At 45.5% G+C, this 18,515-nt stretch overlaps 1 protein-coding gene across 1 annotated transcript in view; it reads right to left on the bottom strand.

Moving 5' to 3' along the window:
- The window catches only part of bmp6 (bone morphogenetic protein 6), a 39,028-nt gene that overhangs the window by 3,184 nt on the left and 17,329 nt on the right, over nucleotides 1–18,515 (bottom strand). The window contains exons 2-5 of the mRNA XM_046371471.1: nucleotides 12,924–13,116; nucleotides 9,904–10,052; nucleotides 9,589–9,786; nucleotides 489–565 (exon numbers count right to left, since the gene is read on the bottom strand). Coding sequence (XP_046227427.1) covers nucleotides 489–565; nucleotides 9,589–9,786; nucleotides 9,904–10,052; nucleotides 12,924–13,116 — 617 coding nt within the window. The remainder of the gene's footprint in view (nucleotides 1–488; nucleotides 566–9,588; nucleotides 9,787–9,903; nucleotides 10,053–12,923; nucleotides 13,117–18,515) is intronic.

The raw sequence follows: 18,515 nt of genomic DNA, 5'->3' as shown, positions 1-18,515 counted from the left end.
TATTCATTCAGTTGCTTTTGTTTAATTCATGTACTTTTCATATTAAACTTAAAGGTTGCCTTTGGAGCAGTTTTTCTATGACTGATGGACTGACACACAGTTGATATTCTGCTGTTCAACAGGTGGCGCTGACACGCAACAACCGGCTGCAGGTGAGACAGGAAAGAAGCAGCAGCCAGTGAAAGTGTAAACAGTGAAGATGATGCTAATTTTACCGCCAAAATGTAAACAGTCAAAACGTGTCACATTCGTCCTACGATTCACCGACAAAACCGCTCAGGACATTTGTGACTGCACTGTTTCTGCTTGTAAGATATTCTGTACTCGTTTATGAAGCAAGTTTTGTACTCACATCCAGTGTTGTTCACCAAATATGAAAGCACCCAGCTGTCACTGACTGGAATATTAAAGCAGACCTAAAGACTGAGAGGATTCACCTGCACCTCACCTGTGTGTATTAGTACCTTTAGTAAGAAAAGGTTCAGTACCTGCCAGCCCAGCTCTCTGAAGCTGACGTAGAGCTCGTGTCTCCTGCACGCCGTCTTCTGATCGCTGCTGTTATAATCTGCAACAGAAAAACAGGCGGTCAGCAAAATCTCTTGTCAACATCCCCAGTCAAAGCTCGTCAAAGTGACTCATTACACTCAGAAACCGAGAGAGCAGAAGAATAACACGATCCGCCTCGTGTAATGCGCTGGGTGGAGACACATGTGAGGGCGTAGGGCCGAGCGTTCGTGCTTCACATGAGCGCAGGCCTAATTGAATTCATCAGCATTCAAATATGGCTTGGCCAGAGCACAAGTGGTGACACAGGGACAACTGTGTGCCTGCAGTTTGTCCTTAATTATCTGTGCTGTGCCGGGCCGCGCTGGGCCGCGGCGGGGCGGATGTCTGCCGATGGCCCCAGGTACAGGTTTGCTTTTCACAGTGGAGGAGGTCATTGCTGGCGTCGGTCACCAGGCTGAAGTCAAGGCGGTGACACCGACTTTCCAGTGACGCATCGAGGGCCCTCGCACGCTCTCTTTCTCCGTGTTGCCTCATTGATTTTATTGTTGTGATTATTTTTCTTCTTCACAAGCCTGTGGCACTTGTTCGAGTCCTGCGTCCTCTGCAGAGCTTCGCCCAGGCTGAGCCATGACGTGTCGGAAACATAAGCGACTCAAGCGTCTTGGTGGCCTCACGATTCCTTCAGCTGGACACTTCAGCCTTAAGTGATTTTAATTGTAGTTGGTTGCTGTCCTGCACGTTCTAACATTGCAGATTATAAGTGTTGAGCTGCGTTGGCAGAAGATCTTCTGGTGGTTGCCTGTTGTTTTGTGTCATTTGTCATTGGGTTTCTGAGTCCAGCTTTAGCCCAGCAAGATCTAAACTATTTACATCTCTGAGTTTACATGCAACAGGATCCAGAACTGTCACTTTTCATATTTGCTTGCAACATCTTCTGTTTACTGAACCTGTCATGCTGCATAGACTAAAAACTGCAACAATGAATTGATTAGTCGATGGGAAGAAAATTAGCTGCCAACAAACGAATCGTTTTTCAAGCAAAAATGTCAAACATCCTGCTTCTTAAACGTCAGGATTCGCTGCTTTTCTTTGTCATTTCTGACAGGAACTGAAGAGTCTTTGGGTTTTGGACTGTTGGTGAAGTGACCTGAACACGTCACTTCGGGCTCTGGGAAACCGATGAGTGAATGATTTATCGTGAAAATACTGATCGGATTATTTGATAAATGACAATAATCATTAGCTGCAGTAAACTGAGAGGATCTGAAGAAATGGACATTACTGCAGCTGCGACAAAATAAATGTGTGGATTTATGTCCCTGCATGGAAATCACATTATCTGATTTTTTTTTATTTTTAGCGGGATATGTGTGTGTGTGTGTGTGTGTGTGTGTGTGTGTCTCTCAGGGTAAAAGATGGTGAGTCAGACTGCAGACGGGGATTTGTCACTCAGTCACAGCCACCACCCAACCACTCACCTCGCTAACTCGCCAGCAGCAGCCGTGGTTAGTCAGCTGGAGTCAGACACACACGCACACACACACACACGCACACAGTATACACAAACAATTATGTAAGGGTCATTGATGTCCTTACATCTCTGTGTCTATCATTCATGACCGCTGGCACTCACACTACATAAACAAATCAGCTGGAGTCAGTCACACACACACACACACAAACACACACACAGATGACCTGATGTTTATCTGTTTAACAGCCAAGGCCACTTAGCCACTCATTAAAAGGGAGAGCTGTAACTCTAAATTCACAGGCGCTAGTTGCATTAAGATTTCATCATCAAATCAAATTTCATTTTGAACAGACGCTCTGGCCACACTGCCCAGACCCGAGTGTTTTAGCTGGACTCTTCTCAAACATAAGAAACAGAGAGAGACAGACGGACGGACGGACGGACGGACGGACGGACGGACGGAGGGAGGGATGGAGGAAAAGTCGGATTTGTCACATGGATTCAACTGAGCTTGAAGTAAACGAGGAGGGAGGGAAAGAGAAAGGCCAAGCACAGCGCGTTTGGGCTGCAGTCACCTGAGCTTAAAATGTGCAATGACAATAAGACACTTTGAAAAGTATCTGTCTATCTATCTGCATGAAATCAGCACGTATACTAACAAAAGAAATGTCTACAGTGAGTCACACAGACTCATAAGGATCAACAGCCTCTTCTTATCGCAGCAGAACACGACTGTGCCATCTGATTGGACGGGTTCATTCTGCTAGAGACAGGAACTGAAAGGTGAGACCGGTCACGCCGTGCGGCCACGGGGTGAGGTCAAATCACCATCTGTAGCCATCAAATAGAGTCAGGTGTTTCCCCAGTTTACGGCTCCTTCCTCTCCAACAGGAAGGAACCAGTTCGCCCACTTCGCTGGCTGGAAATACACAGTTTGTGTGTGTGTGTGTGTGTGTGTGTGTGTGTGGCGTGCATGCATCACATGTGCTCGTCCTGTCTCCCGGTAAATGGACTGACCTGTCATTGTCCACAACAGATTTACTGGGAGACGTTCACGTATGAGAAAACAAACTGGTCCCAGACCAGCTGCTGCAGGATTCTGCTCATCTCTCCCATAATAAATACAGTAATTTGCAGTGTGCAAAGTGTTTACATACAGCAAACATCCAAGGACAGAGGAGGTGAAGTGCCACCGAAAGAGCTGAGCTGATTGGCTGACCTGCTATGCTCTTGAGGTGATGTTTACAGAAAGAGGAACTGACATGTTGGAGTATTTTTAGACCGACGGGGCTTTCACACAGTTCATGTGTGGAGATTTATGAGGCCGTATTGGGCTTGTTATGTGTGTGCCAGTCAACATATCTCATGTAAGTAATACACACACACACACACACAGACCCCCTGCTCCTTCATCCAGGTCTAGTTTATGGTGCATGACATTCAGCTTCGGGTCAAATCACAGCCCAGGGTGGAGGGTGGATGAAGCTGCCTGCACACTAAGACTTCCACAGTAAGGCCCCACCAGCAGCCATTAAAGGGCGGGGCTGTTATTTTTTAGTGTTCTGGGTTTTTTTAATATCATTCAGTGGCTTCTCTGTAGTACACCTTATGTATTCAAATATAAACATGAACAATATTTGTCTAAGTACGCATGTTTTCCTGAGCCCATCTAAAGCCACTCGAGCATTGCTGCTGTCGGCCTCTTTGTTCCCACTTTGGAGCTGAACAGTCATTTTAAACTGTGTTTAAAGAGCAACGACAAATCCCAAATAGAAAATTTAATAATAATAAAATCATCATTAGTTACACTCTGCCTTTACACATCTCATTTTATTTGTTGTGCTGAGCCAGAAAAACTAAATGCAACACTTTTCCAAGTGCACCGAGTGTGCATGCAACAGCGAAACACTGGGATGGTTAACAATGAATTATCACAATCTTCTTAATCTCATGATTTTCAATAAAATGTGACTACCAGCACACATTAAACGTCTTGTTGTGCAGCAGAAGAGTTCGTACTGAGCAACATGTTCCCTCTTCCTTTCTCTCTCACACACACACACACACACACTTTTTCCTTGCACCTCTTGGCCTTCAGAGCCGTCATCATTTACAGTTCGTGCGTCTCTTCAAGAGGAATAAAGCCGATATTTACTGTGGGCTTTCATTGAGTGTAAAGGCCCAGATTTGTGGTGCCCATAAACCACATCTCCCTTTCCTGTCTGTAAAAATTTAGTGCCACACAGCTACCGCTGAGCTCCGGCTCTCATGAGACTTCTATTCATTTCTGTTTCCTTTCCTTGACAGAGAACAGAGGTGGGAAGGAGAACGTGAATAAATTACTCTGCATAATACACTTATTATACCAAATTCAATGCTGCACCCTACTGCGACACTAATTAAAAGTATGCATCAGCGTGTTTGCGAGTTTAAGTTTTACGCTGGAGTGGAAGTTTGCACAAAAGTAAATAAATACACGACAGCTTGTCACTCAATCGTTTTGGGAACTGTGCTTATTCGATATCTCATATGTGAACTCAATAAATATGAAGCTACAGATTAGCTTAGCTTAGCATAAAAACAACTCTGACCACAAAGTAGTCCTGCTTTATCAACAATTTGACTCTAAATGGAAGCATAACTTACTAAATGAACATCGTGCTTTACTGAAGAGACTGAGACCATAAACTCATCATCTGTTTACTGAGGTCAAAAATCAAGCGAGAAGTCGGCTCATTTTTTTCATAGGCTTAAATACCACCTGAATTCTTTTTGAAACCAGTGAAGCTGGACATTAGAGAGATTGCAGATTTGAGGCACTCCTGCACTGGCTTCACTTTTCAGACCAGGAAGTTACTTATTACACTGTCTGTGATTAGCAAAGCTTAGAAAATGTCACCAGTTAATTCCTGATGAAAAACCATAGTGTTAAAACGTTGCGGGTTTGAGCTAAGCTAACCGGCTTGCACTGCTGTCAGGATTCAAATATCATATAATATCACATGGAAGCAGGATTTCGGTGACACTGAGCTGTGCTCCCTCATTACAGCAGCTTGCCTGTTTAACCTGGAAATGTTTCACTGCGAGCAGACAAGCATCCAAACTCTCCACTGAAACCACTTCGGACTGAATTCACTGCCGGTCCCCCACCCTGGCTATTCAATAGCAAAGGAAACACTGCTGGACCTTACTGACCGTTGTGCTGCGCTGGGCTGATTAACCCTTCACTACACTACCTGCCATTCATTAAGCCCCTGGAACACTTTCACCAGCACCTGTCACGATGGAAAAGGCTATAAAATATATTTGTCACATGTTGCTCCAAAAATACAAGAAATAAATGGTGCCAGTTCGGACGTTATAGCCGGGCTGTTTGGTGTAGGAAGTGTGTGTGTGTGTGTGTGTGTGTGTATGTGTGTGTGTGTGTGCGTGTGTGTGTGACATTAAAAAGTCAGGCGGCAGTCGGCCACAATCTCACAAACTGCTTCAAATGTAATTCTATAGTTCGGCTCCGGCAATTTCTCAAGTCGAGAGTGAGAAAAGATTGCAGCTTTTACAGCAGCAATTACATGAACTCCCATCGACGAGGTGGTGACAGAAAATAAAGAGCCAATGTTTAAAATAAAATCGACAATCCTGAACCCGGATGAAGGAGAGGAGAGAGTCCCGTGAAGACATGAAAGAAGAACGTCAGCGTTGTCCCTGAAGTTTCTCCTCTCTTTTCCCTCCCACCAGCCAACACTACTGACATTTATCTTTCTTCCTGTCTTTCATCACTGAGGTTATTAAACCCTGCGAGGGAGCTCCGCCACGTCTAATTACTCTAACGGTAAACAAAAGGGGTTCGGGTGGGGAGGCAGCGAGGAGAATGAGGAGGAGGGAGGGAGGAGAGGACAGACAGATGAAAAAACACTGCTGGCCAGGCGCCGTGTTATTATAATTCTTTAAGCGATACTGTTAGCGCGGTCAGTCTTTTAGCTGTGCAGCTAATGACTGGCTAGGCCTAATTACAGGCCGCCCGTGCTGTGCCGGGACGTGATATTCCTTCCCCGGATGGTTGTTAACATCCCCCACAACCGAAGCCCAGCCCCACTCCCATTACCTCCCCAGCCTTCATCGCCCACAAAACCCCAAATTACCTTTAAAGGTGTTGTATTGTTCTTTTGGCAAGGTACACAGAAGCATTTTTTCACTGTGGTCACATCAGGCACACCCGGGGGGGGCGGAAGCATCAGGCTAACAAAAGTATTCATGCATCCAACTCATAACTCTAGATTCAAGGAAAAATATAAACTAAGGAGCTCCCCAATAAATAAGAATCTGCAAACAGTGAGTCTGAAAAATGTAAAAAAACAAAGATGATTTATTACACATGTAATCACACCATTATCTCAAAACTAAACGCTGCAGAAAATCTATTTGGCTGAATTTGTCCTCTCCTGTCATCTGGAAGACATTTAATATCACATGTCGTTTTAAATCCAGCTCGCTAAAAATGTGAAAATGAGGAAATAACAAGGCCTCGCAGGGAATGCAGTAGGGAAAATAAAGTTTCACAGTTAAAAAGGCTGTTTTATGTCCTTAGCAGACTGCAGAGGCATTTAGCATTACAGCAGACAAAGCTAAGCAGCACAAGAAATCCAAAAGCAAACTGACAAAAATAGCTCTCAACTTACACTTCAAATGAGGACAAAATGACACCAAACTGAGGAGCAGTCAAATCAATGCTGTGGTTAACCACACAGGTCGTGTGTCCAATTTGGAGGAAAAAGGAGGAAAACTATTTTTCAAAAACACACAGAGCAAAGTAACTCATTTTAAAACAAACACAGTGCTGCCTTCCGGCCTCAGATCTCATGTTTGTTTGAGCGAAATGCTCCTTTTAGCTGGAGCTGCGGTGGCCTGAACTGATGGACTGTAGCACCAGACGGTAACTGGGGGACAGCGTCTACGTTTTGTTTCTCCCCGTGAGCGCTCCACAAGACGGATGCTCTCCCCATCCATCCTGTCCTCCTCCCTGTCTCTGGAGTGAGTGATGCGCTATTGAAACCATATGCCCTCCTGAATTCCTCACGGATCCTCCCATCCCGTCCAATCCCAGCAGTCCTCTGCTGGCCGCGGACACTCGGCTGTCACGAGGGGGGCCTCCCCGCTTCCTGTGTAGGATCTAAATATTTACACTCCCCGTCGTCCCGAGTGGCGAGGCGGAGAGGTCTTGATGTTTTGGGTTATGTAAAGTCCAATCCTCCAGGACACATATTTAACAGATTGTCCTTGTTAGAGCAGATTCACCTCAGAGAAAGTTTTCTTATCCTCCTGATACGGACTGGGACACAAAAGCAGACAACCTGCCTCGCCCACAACTTGATTCTAAATCTAATATGATCTATTAGAATTTAACTTTTTCTTAAATTTGATCCATATATTCTTTCATATACTGAAAGAGAGCAGAGGTGACGGAAACGTGAACCCACACCGTGTATTCACATGGTTTGCACCTTTGCCACCCGATTCACTCGTGTATCACGGCGTCTTCAAGATAACCTGACTAAAAGTCTTAAGGTAGGACATCTCAAGCCAAAGACAGCTGGGCAGACCACAGTACAGGTCTGGAGCCAAAACGGAACATGTGGTCCACTCAAACTCTCCTGTAGCATAACAAATGATGAGTCTTTGTTCTCTGTTATGTCAGCCAAAGCTTTCATCTAATGCAATTACTGAGAAAAAGCCCTGCAGGACTTTGACTTACAACCTCTTGTGTTAGCAGCAGCACACTGCAACCTACTGAGAAAGTGAGGGAGATGCAGTGAACAAATAGGACCCGGAGCCAACAAACTTCAGCAAGGGGTTTTTCAGAGTAGTAGTGAGAACAAACCCGACTTGTCCCAAGAATACTTCTGTATACCATGCAGATGGTGGAGCCATTAAACGGGAGCAGAGGTAAAACGCTTCCCAGGTAGTCGGCCAAGGCGGACCGTTTGCAGCTGTGTGTCAGCGCTCTAACCTGGCACCAAACGTGAGCTGACTCTGGACCAGACTTGGCCTGGTTTTTGGGGTACAGACCTGAGCCGTTCTTGGGCCGAGAATCGGCTCCAGTTAGCAGCACTCTGGTTAGCTTTGGGTCAGTCTCAGCCCTGGAAGCAGCACAAGAATACTTGGGCTGATTGTCGCAAGTCATTTATCTTACGTCTGACACGAGTTCAGCAAGCAGGTGTGCCGAGCTCAGGCCGCCATCGGGCCAAACAATCTTGGCTACTTGGAGTTGAGCGCATACGCAGCCTTATGAGATATTTATCATTTCCAAGTGGTACAGTATTATTGTTGGCTCTGGACAACCGGACTGCTTTCTGTTTTCCTCAGAGTAGCAACTACCAACAACACAAGACAAAATCAAAAAGTGTTTATTCATTTTTTGAGTCCATAAAAGAGGCATGACAGCAGGTAGAAATGAGGGCTGGATTGCCAATCAGCCTTCATACCCAGTGGCACACAGAACCGCACAGTGACAGTGTCCGAGATGCCCAGCTTCAGCCGGACTTTAGTTCATTTGCCACCGCCATAATCTTTCTGTTACCTTAACCGTACCAGAAATCGCAGAAAGAAAAAATGCTGGGCTGTACATTAACGCTTAGAAATGTCACTCATGCTTAAAATATTCGAAGGTGGTTGCCTGGTAGAGACATTTGATTTACTGTTGCATACGGGCAGAGTCAGAGCCTTGAGCCGTGAAGGCTTAATATTAACATGATGTCAAATTAGCCAGGGATCAGGCTGATATTAACAGCAGGCTCACTAAGCATTAGCTTTATGTACCGCACTCGTCACACAATGAAGCCTCACAGGAGCAGCTTAGCGTTAACCGCTAGAAAGTCTGGGCAGAATTACACAGCAGGTGAAAGGTGGGCGGATTAGGGTTTGACTTAATTTGAAAAGCCTGAGTAGCTCATAACATCAGGCTTATACCTGCTCATTACATCATCTGCTGGGTAAGAAGAGAAAGAGGGAGGACTTGATGAGGAGGATGAGGTCACCTGTCAGGACAGATTTGTCGTCTGTGTCCTAAATCACTGCATATTCAGAATTAAGAGGCCATTTGTGTCTCTCATTCTGAGATACGCACTTCACAATGCAACCTAAAAAGGTCTCTTCTCATTATACACATCCTTTTTCCTTTCAGGCTGATATTCTCTTAGTCGCCCTCAACCTGTCAGGAGATCTGCCACAGAAATCCCCTTCATACATAAAACATCTTAGATTTTGCTCTGAGAAACCCTATATTTCCTGCTCAAGATGCGGGTTTCAGGATACGCTTCACTACCTCATATCCATACAGAGAAACTGCAGTGAAAACACATTTTGGACATCACTGCTGGACTTGGATTTTCATCTGATGGGGGACTGATTAGAGAGATCCGGATGAAATCAGGTCCAATTTACTTCACGTCAAACACATGCTACCCGTCCACTGATCTCCACAGGTTAGACATCAGTTACAGACGTAATGAGGTCAGTCTGGGATCAGGTTTTGTGTCTGATTGTGTTCACGGTTGTGCTGTCTGATGAGCTCAGTTGTGGCTGAGTGTTTGCGTGGTGGACATCAGGCCTACCTGCTGGGCCGAGGCCTCTGGATCCCTCCTGTGGCTGTGTGGACCGGTTGCGGTTCTGCTGGCGTCGTTTTCCGCCGGTGGAGCGGGCGGTGCGGATGCGCACTTCACTGACTTTGAAGAACGCCACCATGAAAGGCTGCTTCTCCAGGGCGCCGTCACGTCCTACTAGCCCCGCCTCCTTGGAGCTGATGCTCCGCCCTGTTTCAAGAGGCACAGCAGTGAAAAACTACACATGGCAACACTTACCATCGTGTTCCTGTTGACTGAACAAATTAAAACTATGGATTTATGTTGTGACACTGTGGGTGGTGTTACCGCTGCTGGTTTCCACGCTGATCTGCAGGCCCAGGTTGTGCACCGGACTCATCACCCACAGGTTGCTGGTGGCAGTGATGTCAAACTCCAGCCAGCCCTCCTCAGCCGCCCACAGTCTGCGAGAGTCCAGCAGGAACAGGTCTGCCTCTCTGGGAGAACACAGTACAGAAGAAAAGTAGAATTACCACCTCGGGGTGTACGCCAGTTTAGATCCACGTCTTTGTCGCATGGAGCAACAACAACCACCTGAAGCTCAGTATCATACAGCTTGCGGTGGACCACAAAGCTTCAAATATGGATGTCGTTGCAAAGAAGCTACTAAAATATGGAGGCTTCACACACACGTTCAACCCGGCGGCACTGAAGATCAATAGAAACAGCACAGTCTCAAGGTGGACGACCAGGATCAGCATCACCAATGTGTTTTGTGGGGTCACCAAATTCAAATCAGTTGATCCTTTGGTCCAAGTGGACACGTGTGCCAGAGGTAACGAGAATCCCTTCAGACCTTCCTGAGATATCGTGTTCCCAATAATGGGACAAAGGGACAACCTGAAGACATAAAACCACAGGGACTGAATGACAGAAAGATGGATTGCTGCACTTAACAGAAAGTGCTGGGATACACTGCATTTTCCTGTGCCGTAGCTGTGACCACACAGTCTACCTCTCTGAGGGACGGCCAAGGAGGAAGGAATTAAGTCGTCGGTATCAGGCTACAGTCTTGTTAACATCACTTGCAGCATTTGGTGTGAGTGAAATCAGGCTCCAAAATGGAGGAATGTGTCAAACAGGGAGAAGTAAAAGACCGGCGGACTAATGAGTGAAAACAGAGCAGGAGAAGGACTGAGTGTGAGCGATAAGAGGGCTTGTCCTCCCACTGTCCCGTTACTGCAGCAGTAACGCAGCGTCGGGCCTGTCGGAGCCTCCTCCAGAGCCGACATCAAAGCCTCACAGTCACCCAGGTGTTCGGAGAATGTCCCTGCAGTCATGCATCAGCAGCCCCTCTTTATTGGTCATTAATGAGAGTGTGTCTGACAGCTTCCGCATGAGCCCCAAGTCCCTGTTATCCTTCACTCACTCACACACACACACACACACACACACACACACACACACACACACACACACCCCACTGTTTCGTTCACACGTTTGTCACAGCGTGGGCCGATGTTTCTATCTCGCCATCACAGCTGCTGTTCGAGAGGGCCGCCTGCGGGGCGAAGGCTACCGAGAACTTACTGTAAACGTCTTACTGACTGACTGCTTAAATGAACTGGAAAAATACGGTCAAAAGGTGAAAGTTGTGGTTTTTTCCCCTTTTTAAGTCTTGTCAGTGAGTGTCGTTAAAAAGGTAACGCGAGGCGGGAATGCGTCGCTCACAGCGGCCCTGCTTACGTCATCTGCTTTGATCTTGTAAAACGCTCACATTTGTGAAATTGCAAGTGGAACATCTGGAAGACCTGAATGCAGAGGTTTTACCTGACTGACACACACACATATGAGGAAATTCAGCTATGAATTCATCTGGTCTGGTACAGTATAATAGCTGGCAAAAAGCTGCTGAATGGGTTTTGGTCAGTAAAAAACAGCCTTTGCATCAACCTGCCCTTGATGTCAGTCCCGCCACATTTTTGGCATTGCAATCACATTCCTTGCCTGCTGTTAGAGAAACCACCCCAATCAAATGAAAAGTACAAAGGGTGTCAGGCTAATTAAGTGCTCTATCATTACAGCTTAGAGTCAAAACAGGAGTCAGGTTTTTACGGGATGGTGGGGCGCGAGAAAGTTAATGGGCTCCCCGCTGATTGGGCGATTACAAAGTTGAGCAGAAGGCAGAAAATGGGCGAGAGCAACAACAAAGACAACACTGCATTTCATCACACAAACCGACAAACCTCAGAGCTTTCTGTCAGCGCTGAGCACAGTGAAGACGAGAAAGTAAAATCAAAGCCGTTACAACTTTGTCGTCGTGTAGACTTTGCCCGATTGTGCGTCTTGAATTCACTCCTACAGAGCACAAACACAGCGTGAGAGTTCGCCGTCCAGGCTGTAATTTTCTTCAAGGTAAAAAACCTGCCCTACAATAACACAGAGAATTGGAGATATATGGGCCCTTTAATCTCCAAATATCTCCAAAAATAAAAGGCTTTACCACCAGGCGGGAGAACACAAACCACCCATTGTAGGGATAAAGGAATGCAGCAAATAAGTAGCTCTTGATACCCTTAGAAACCTTTTGACTGACACAAAAATATACTTTGCCAACATCTATAGCTGACGCTCTTATAATTTCCCAATCCGCGGACCTCGGAGTGGATCAGCTTTAGAGATCCCACCTTAAGGAGTTCTGTGCGACGTTTGATGTGTTTTCATCAAAAAACAAAATGTTGGCTTAAAAATGTCTACCAGAAATTCTTGTCATGTTTAGAGCTGGTTCTGAGTGGGCGGGCTTGATAAAACACAAACATCATTCAGAAATCTTACTGTTCATGAGCCCCTGCAGACGTAATGTCAATGTTTGGCATGTATTAGCTGCGCTCATTTGGGGGACGGGAGGATTTTGAACCGGTGCTATTTCTGAAAGACGTGGTTTTGCTTGATTTTACAATATAAACATGGAAAAGGCCTGGAGTCTGTGTGACAGACAAGAAAAGGCCAGCTGAGCATGAGCATGATGAACTCTCTGCAAACTTACCAGATACACCCAAGGGTGGATTAATGCACTGTTCAAACCCAGTAAAAACTACATCATTACAGCACATGTGGAATATTTCCATTCGACATGAAGGTTCAGCAAGAAAAATCTTAAGTTTGATGATTTAACTCAATGACAGTAATGCAGGCATTATTGAGCTTCCATGATGTTTGTAATGAACACATTACAACACAGCACAACTTTAGGGGAAATGAGGATTTAACAAAGGCTGCTGAGGGACATAAAACCCCACCTTTCATCTCCCTGTGAATTAAAACCTTATCCCTGCATGTCTGTGTGTGTGTGTGTGTGTGTGTGTTACCTGTCAGGGTGCTCCTTGACCACCTGGTACACCTTGAGGAGGAAGGTGTCATTGCGGAAGGCGCGGCTCACGCACTCCTTGTAGAGGCGAAACTCTGCTGCGGTGATGGCCTCGCCCTCCGGGATCTGCGAGAGGTTGAACTTAAACTCCTTGTGGTGACGCCGCTGTGGGGAAAGCTCCCTGTCGTACTCCACTGTGGGAGGGAAAACACACACACACACGGGATCATAACATTAATATGAGCGAAACATAACGCTGAGAGATGAAACAGAATAAAATGAACCCTCTCTGCACATCCTCAAATGGTATGCCGGTTTCCGACCCCAGTTCATCAAAAGAAAGCGGGTTTTGATGAGATTTTTACTGAGCAGATCGATAAAGTATCACCTATATTGTTTCCCTGAGCCTTTTTACGATGCCTTTACTGTGGACAGTCTTTCAGGGTAAATATAAAGACACTTTTCACAGACGCTGCACAGAGGTTGACCATAGAAGCCTTTAAAACATCACATGTGAATTATACTTAACGTCTAATAGGTTTCGTGGCCTCCAGTTTCCCTAAATAAAGCCCTGTTATCTTCAGTCCGAAGCAAAAAGCCCATGATTTTTTTCTGCGGCAGAGACGCTGTGTGACCACTTCTGACAGCGTGAAATGACAAAAACCAACAAATGCGCTCCCTCCTATGCTTTTAAGTGCAATATGCGCCATAATGATAACGTGCTCTCCTGTCTCAGCTGGAGGTTTTTCTCCCACAAAGGGCCTGCAGAGTCAGTTTGTCGACAGTCGCGCTGAGTGAGAAGAGGGAAATGAATAAAGAGGAGCATGTCGAGTGCAATTAGAAGGTCGTGTACAGAAATATCCACGCAGACGTAAACACTGAATGCTGAGCCTCAAATATGCACTGTACTTTGAAAAACACACACAGAAACCAGTGACATAGCTGCTCAGGAATCTAAAACACACTCTTACCATTCTGCACATCGCACTGCGATTTAAACACTTGTTGCATACTACACATGCACACACAGTATACCACCATCATCATCATCATCATCATCACCACCACCATCATCTCCGCTCTCGTCTTCACTCAGTGCGCTGAGGCTCAACAGGCCGTAAGCGTCAACTCGCTCAGTTAGTCCACCTGAAAACACGTCCACCATCACACATCTGTCCTCCACCGCTACTGCGGCTGCAGCTGCAGCTGCTCCGGCCTGCAGGATGTCAGCTAAAGGAATCGTTTGGCATTTTGGGAAATATGCATAATTACTTTTTTTTTTTTTTTTTTTGATGTTAGATGAAAAGATTGATGCCACTTTCATGTCTGCATGCTAAATATGAAGCTGGAGCCACAGTGTTCGCCCTGTAATTGTAACAGCCTGATGGGCCGTCATGCCAACAAGAACCCAAAAAAATCTTTATTTTGCTGCCAAACAACATGCCAAATTCATTCCTTCATTTTGAAGTTTTATGCTGAAATGAGGGGCTCGTTTCCACCTCCTTATCTACGGCTACCGCCATCGTTCGCACAGCTGAAGTCACAGACGATGCAACACGATAGCTCATGAGATAATACAGTAACTCATGTTGGTGAATGTATTTATGACCACTGTAAAATCAGAAAAGACTTGTTTGCCTGTTCAGAAAATGTCCTTGCTAAGTGTGACGCTAACTGGTTAGCCAAGCGAGCTCTGTGTTACTGTACAGATAGAAAGAACACAGCAAACATCGACATTAAGCCCTTTGAGACAAACTGCTTGTAAAAATGGGCTATACAAATAAATAAAGTTGACTTAAAAGCTTCTCAACAAGAGTAAACTATGAATGCAAAACCCAAGATGAACTTAGGAAATGCAGAGCACCAGGTTAGCTTAGCTTAGCTTTAGACAGGGGGAAAAGCTAAAGCTAAAGGTGCACATAATCAGAGGAGACCTGATAAAAGACAGGAGGAAGTCCACTAGAAACATCATGGGGTCTTCCTCCTTACAACAACAACTCAACATCTGGCTGCAGAATTAGTGCGAGTCCAGCAGTTTCAGACATTTTGAACACAGTTAACTGTCTGAGGTAGTCAAAAAACTTCACATCTGCCCCTTTACTTGTTTTAAAGCCAGTACTTTTACTCTCTATTTCATCTTATTTTGAAGATTCATTTGGATACTTCAATAGTTCACAGCTTAGGTAAGAAGAGTTTAGTTTTGTACCTGAGCCAGGCTTGTTAAAACTCTCTGGTAATCTTATGACGTGGGGACCCACCCAAAATGGACCAATGACACATTTTGTTCCCCGAGTCACAGCCGAGGAGGAAACTGCATTGATGTGAGAATGCTGGAACCAATCAGACTCTCCTGAAAGCGCCAGCCCCACCTCATACCCCACACCCAGGAAGGTCAGAGCTCCCCTCATCCACAGACATTTCCAAGTTACACAAATGCTGAACCTAAGCGACAAACAGAGCAGAAAAGGCAGGGAGGGGAAGGCGCGTCTCTCCAGCTTCATCGCATTTTTGGAGGAAAAATCAGCGAAGTCCAATCATGAAGCTCGCTGCTGTGACTCGGTCAAAACAAACTGCAGCTCGAGTCTGAGCCACTTTCCACTGAGGCAAAGGAAACCACCTATAGAGAAATAGATGTTATTCACATCAGCGTCACTGTGACTTCTATCAGATGTGACAGTGACCATTTCATCATCCATACACTGCCCACACACACACACACACACACACACACGTCGCAGTGACTGTGTGTGATAACAGGCCTGGCCTTGTGTTGAAGGCCAGATGGATCAGTACGTGGAGGACTTAAGCAGAGGTCATGCTCCTCTAAATGACTACAACACTCACACAACACTCCCTTCAACAGCTCTGGGCTTAAAAACCAACAGCTTGAAATTTTATATTCCCCACTTAAGAATCAACTGACTTTTTGGCAAGAAAAGCCTTTGATAAACCGTCCGTAGGTGGTGAGAAGGTCAGGAAGAGTTTCACATGGATCAGATATTTATCACATCTGCTGCAGTGATGCACCGCAAAGATCCTACACACACACACACACACACACAGAAAATCAAGGCTTAACAAGTGTGTACGCTGCGTCTTTTATGAGTGAGAAGATAAATCAGTAAAGTAAACAACACAGCTGAGCATTTCAACCTCGCAGAGTAGCAACGAGATCCAATCACCTGTTACCAATGAACCTGCTTACCTGTGGAATGTTTCTAACAGGTGTTTATTGAGTATTTCACAATCTTCCCAGCACATACTCACAAAAACAACGAAATTTTATGTCAAAACTTCAAGTCACGGTGATTTGGAATCAGCGGTGTACGAGGCAAAGAGCTTCTGGCGAGGGCGAAAGCTGTTTTCAGCGGAGTGAAAAATGTCTCCGATGATTCCTTTAGGCTTTAATGAAATTTGCAGGACGCTTTTTGTTTAAACATTTATTTTCCTCACATCCAAACAAAATCCTCCAGGCTCTCTCAACAACTCGCCAGCCTGTTCGAGTTCAAATCAATCTTTATTTTTTATCTCAGGGAGGGGAGTCGTTTTGAACGGCGTCCAGATGACCAGAAACAATTAAAACGATGAAATATTAAGACAGTTTCACGTTATCGTATGCTTTATCACCCAAGTCCCCTGCGTCAGCGGCTAAGTGGCGTTCCAGCTGCGTCTCCGCCTTCTCAGCTTGAAATTCAATTGAACTCCACTGAGGTTTTACAACTAAAATCAAAGGGAAGCCTTCGCACGGCGCGCTCAGGGAACGCAACCTCTGCGTTAATCTGCCATGACGGGAGCTTTGAGACTGGAACACACAGGAGGGAAAAGGGATTTGGATTCAGAGAGGAATTCATTCAGAGCGATTCTAAAGATGGGAAAAGACTGATTATATTAGTGATTTGTTGCAAACGCTGCTCGAAGGCAACCGCAGGAAAAGGGCGTTTATGTGCCACATGTGTGCGAAGACAAATCTGTAGGAGCACGTTAGGGTTTTGTTTTACTATCTCACTCCTGTCGTTGCTCACCAGTCCATGAGGAAAAAAAACCAAAACAAAACAAAACCATATTCACTTAAGAGTCAACTGTTTTCCCTTTCATTCTCACTGAACAAACACACAGAGGCAGACAAGGTTAACCACGAAACATGACGACAGCGGGGAAAATTTCTGTGATGATTCGCTCAAACATTGTGGGCAATTTCAAGAAACAAGAGACAGGAAAAGAGAAAGAAAAGGACGAACAAGGACAGGAAAGGGGAATAACTGACGGCATGACAGAAAGCCACTGAGATTAAGAGAGAAAAGCAGAGAAAGAAAGAGATGGGAGATGATAAAAGAGCGGGAAGTGGACTGATGATTTTCTGTTTTTGAGAGTGATGGGATAACTCAGATGGGAAACAGAAATATGGCAGAAAAAAGCCTAATTTTTAAGTCAGTACGTGTCCTTTAGAATAACACGGGCCAAGGAAATGAGAGGGGGGAAAGATGACAAGAGCAGACGAAGAAAGACAAAGTCGCTTGTTACAGGGAGGAAGAGCGAGAGACCAAAGGGATGGAGGGAGGGAGGGAGGGAGAGAGAGAGAGAACGACTCTGGGATGTAATGAGAAGAGGAGGAGGAGGAGGAGGAGGAGAGAAGGAGGCAGTTAGTGACACAAAGAGAGTGAGATGGACGATTTGCAGATTCACTTGGACGCTTTGATAGAAGCTGTTCTCTCGTTTCCACCTGCGCAACATCTGGCGCTGCTGTCCTCTGCCTGCTGCTGTAGGTATTAAGGCAACCCACAAACACACACACACACACACACACACACACACACACACACGCTGACCCTGGGATTGTTTTTCTATCACATGTTTTCATATGGTCCACATGATGAGTGGTTACCTGTACATGAGTGATAAATCATGGTATAAAACTGTTTTACATCCAAGTTGTGGATTAAGACTTTAAATTCAGCACTCGTGTTTTTTAAAATGTAGAACATTTAACGTCAGTGTTAGTTGTCGCATATAAATTTCCCCGCTGTGGGACCAATAAATGATTACCTTATTTTATACGATAAGGGAAGATCTGTACATTCTGCATAACATATCATTTTGTTGAGAAACTATTAAAATCTATAAGTCGGTCTATGGATCAGCCTTGGCGTCAGCCCGTTCTCACTCCTGACGCCTTCACTACGGCAGCCCTACAGTGTCATCAGCGGACGTTCCTACAAAGACCGGAGGCGGCTGCGGTGTTGGGACGGGTCAAACACAGAACTCAGAGTCCCACGTGTAAACCCAATGAAACGCCGGAGTGACGGGTTGGCTCGGCTTTTCACAAACTGCATGCCCCTTTTAGAGGCAAAGGACGGAAAAAAGGGGGAAAAGGTGCTGAAAGGAAGACAAGTGAGTGAGCCATAAGGCTGACTGTGCAGGAGGGAGGCAGGCGGATGAGCGCACAAACAGGAGTGAAAACAAAGACCACAGGTGACTTTTAAGAACACACTGAAAGTCTGCGATGAACATTTTGGTACCTGAAGAAGAGAGCAGAGAGTGGGATAAAGGAAGAGGAACTTGCACAGGAAATAAAGCAGAAAAATAAAAGATCAGA

The sequence above is a fragment of the Scatophagus argus genome, chromosome 18 (assembly GCF_020382885.2).
Source record: "Scatophagus argus isolate fScaArg1 chromosome 18, fScaArg1.pri, whole genome shotgun sequence".
Classification (NCBI taxonomy): Eukaryota; Metazoa; Chordata; class Actinopteri; family Scatophagidae; genus Scatophagus; species Scatophagus argus.
Note: the sequence above shows the minus strand (reverse complement) of the source record. Positions and strands in the feature narration are given on the sequence as shown.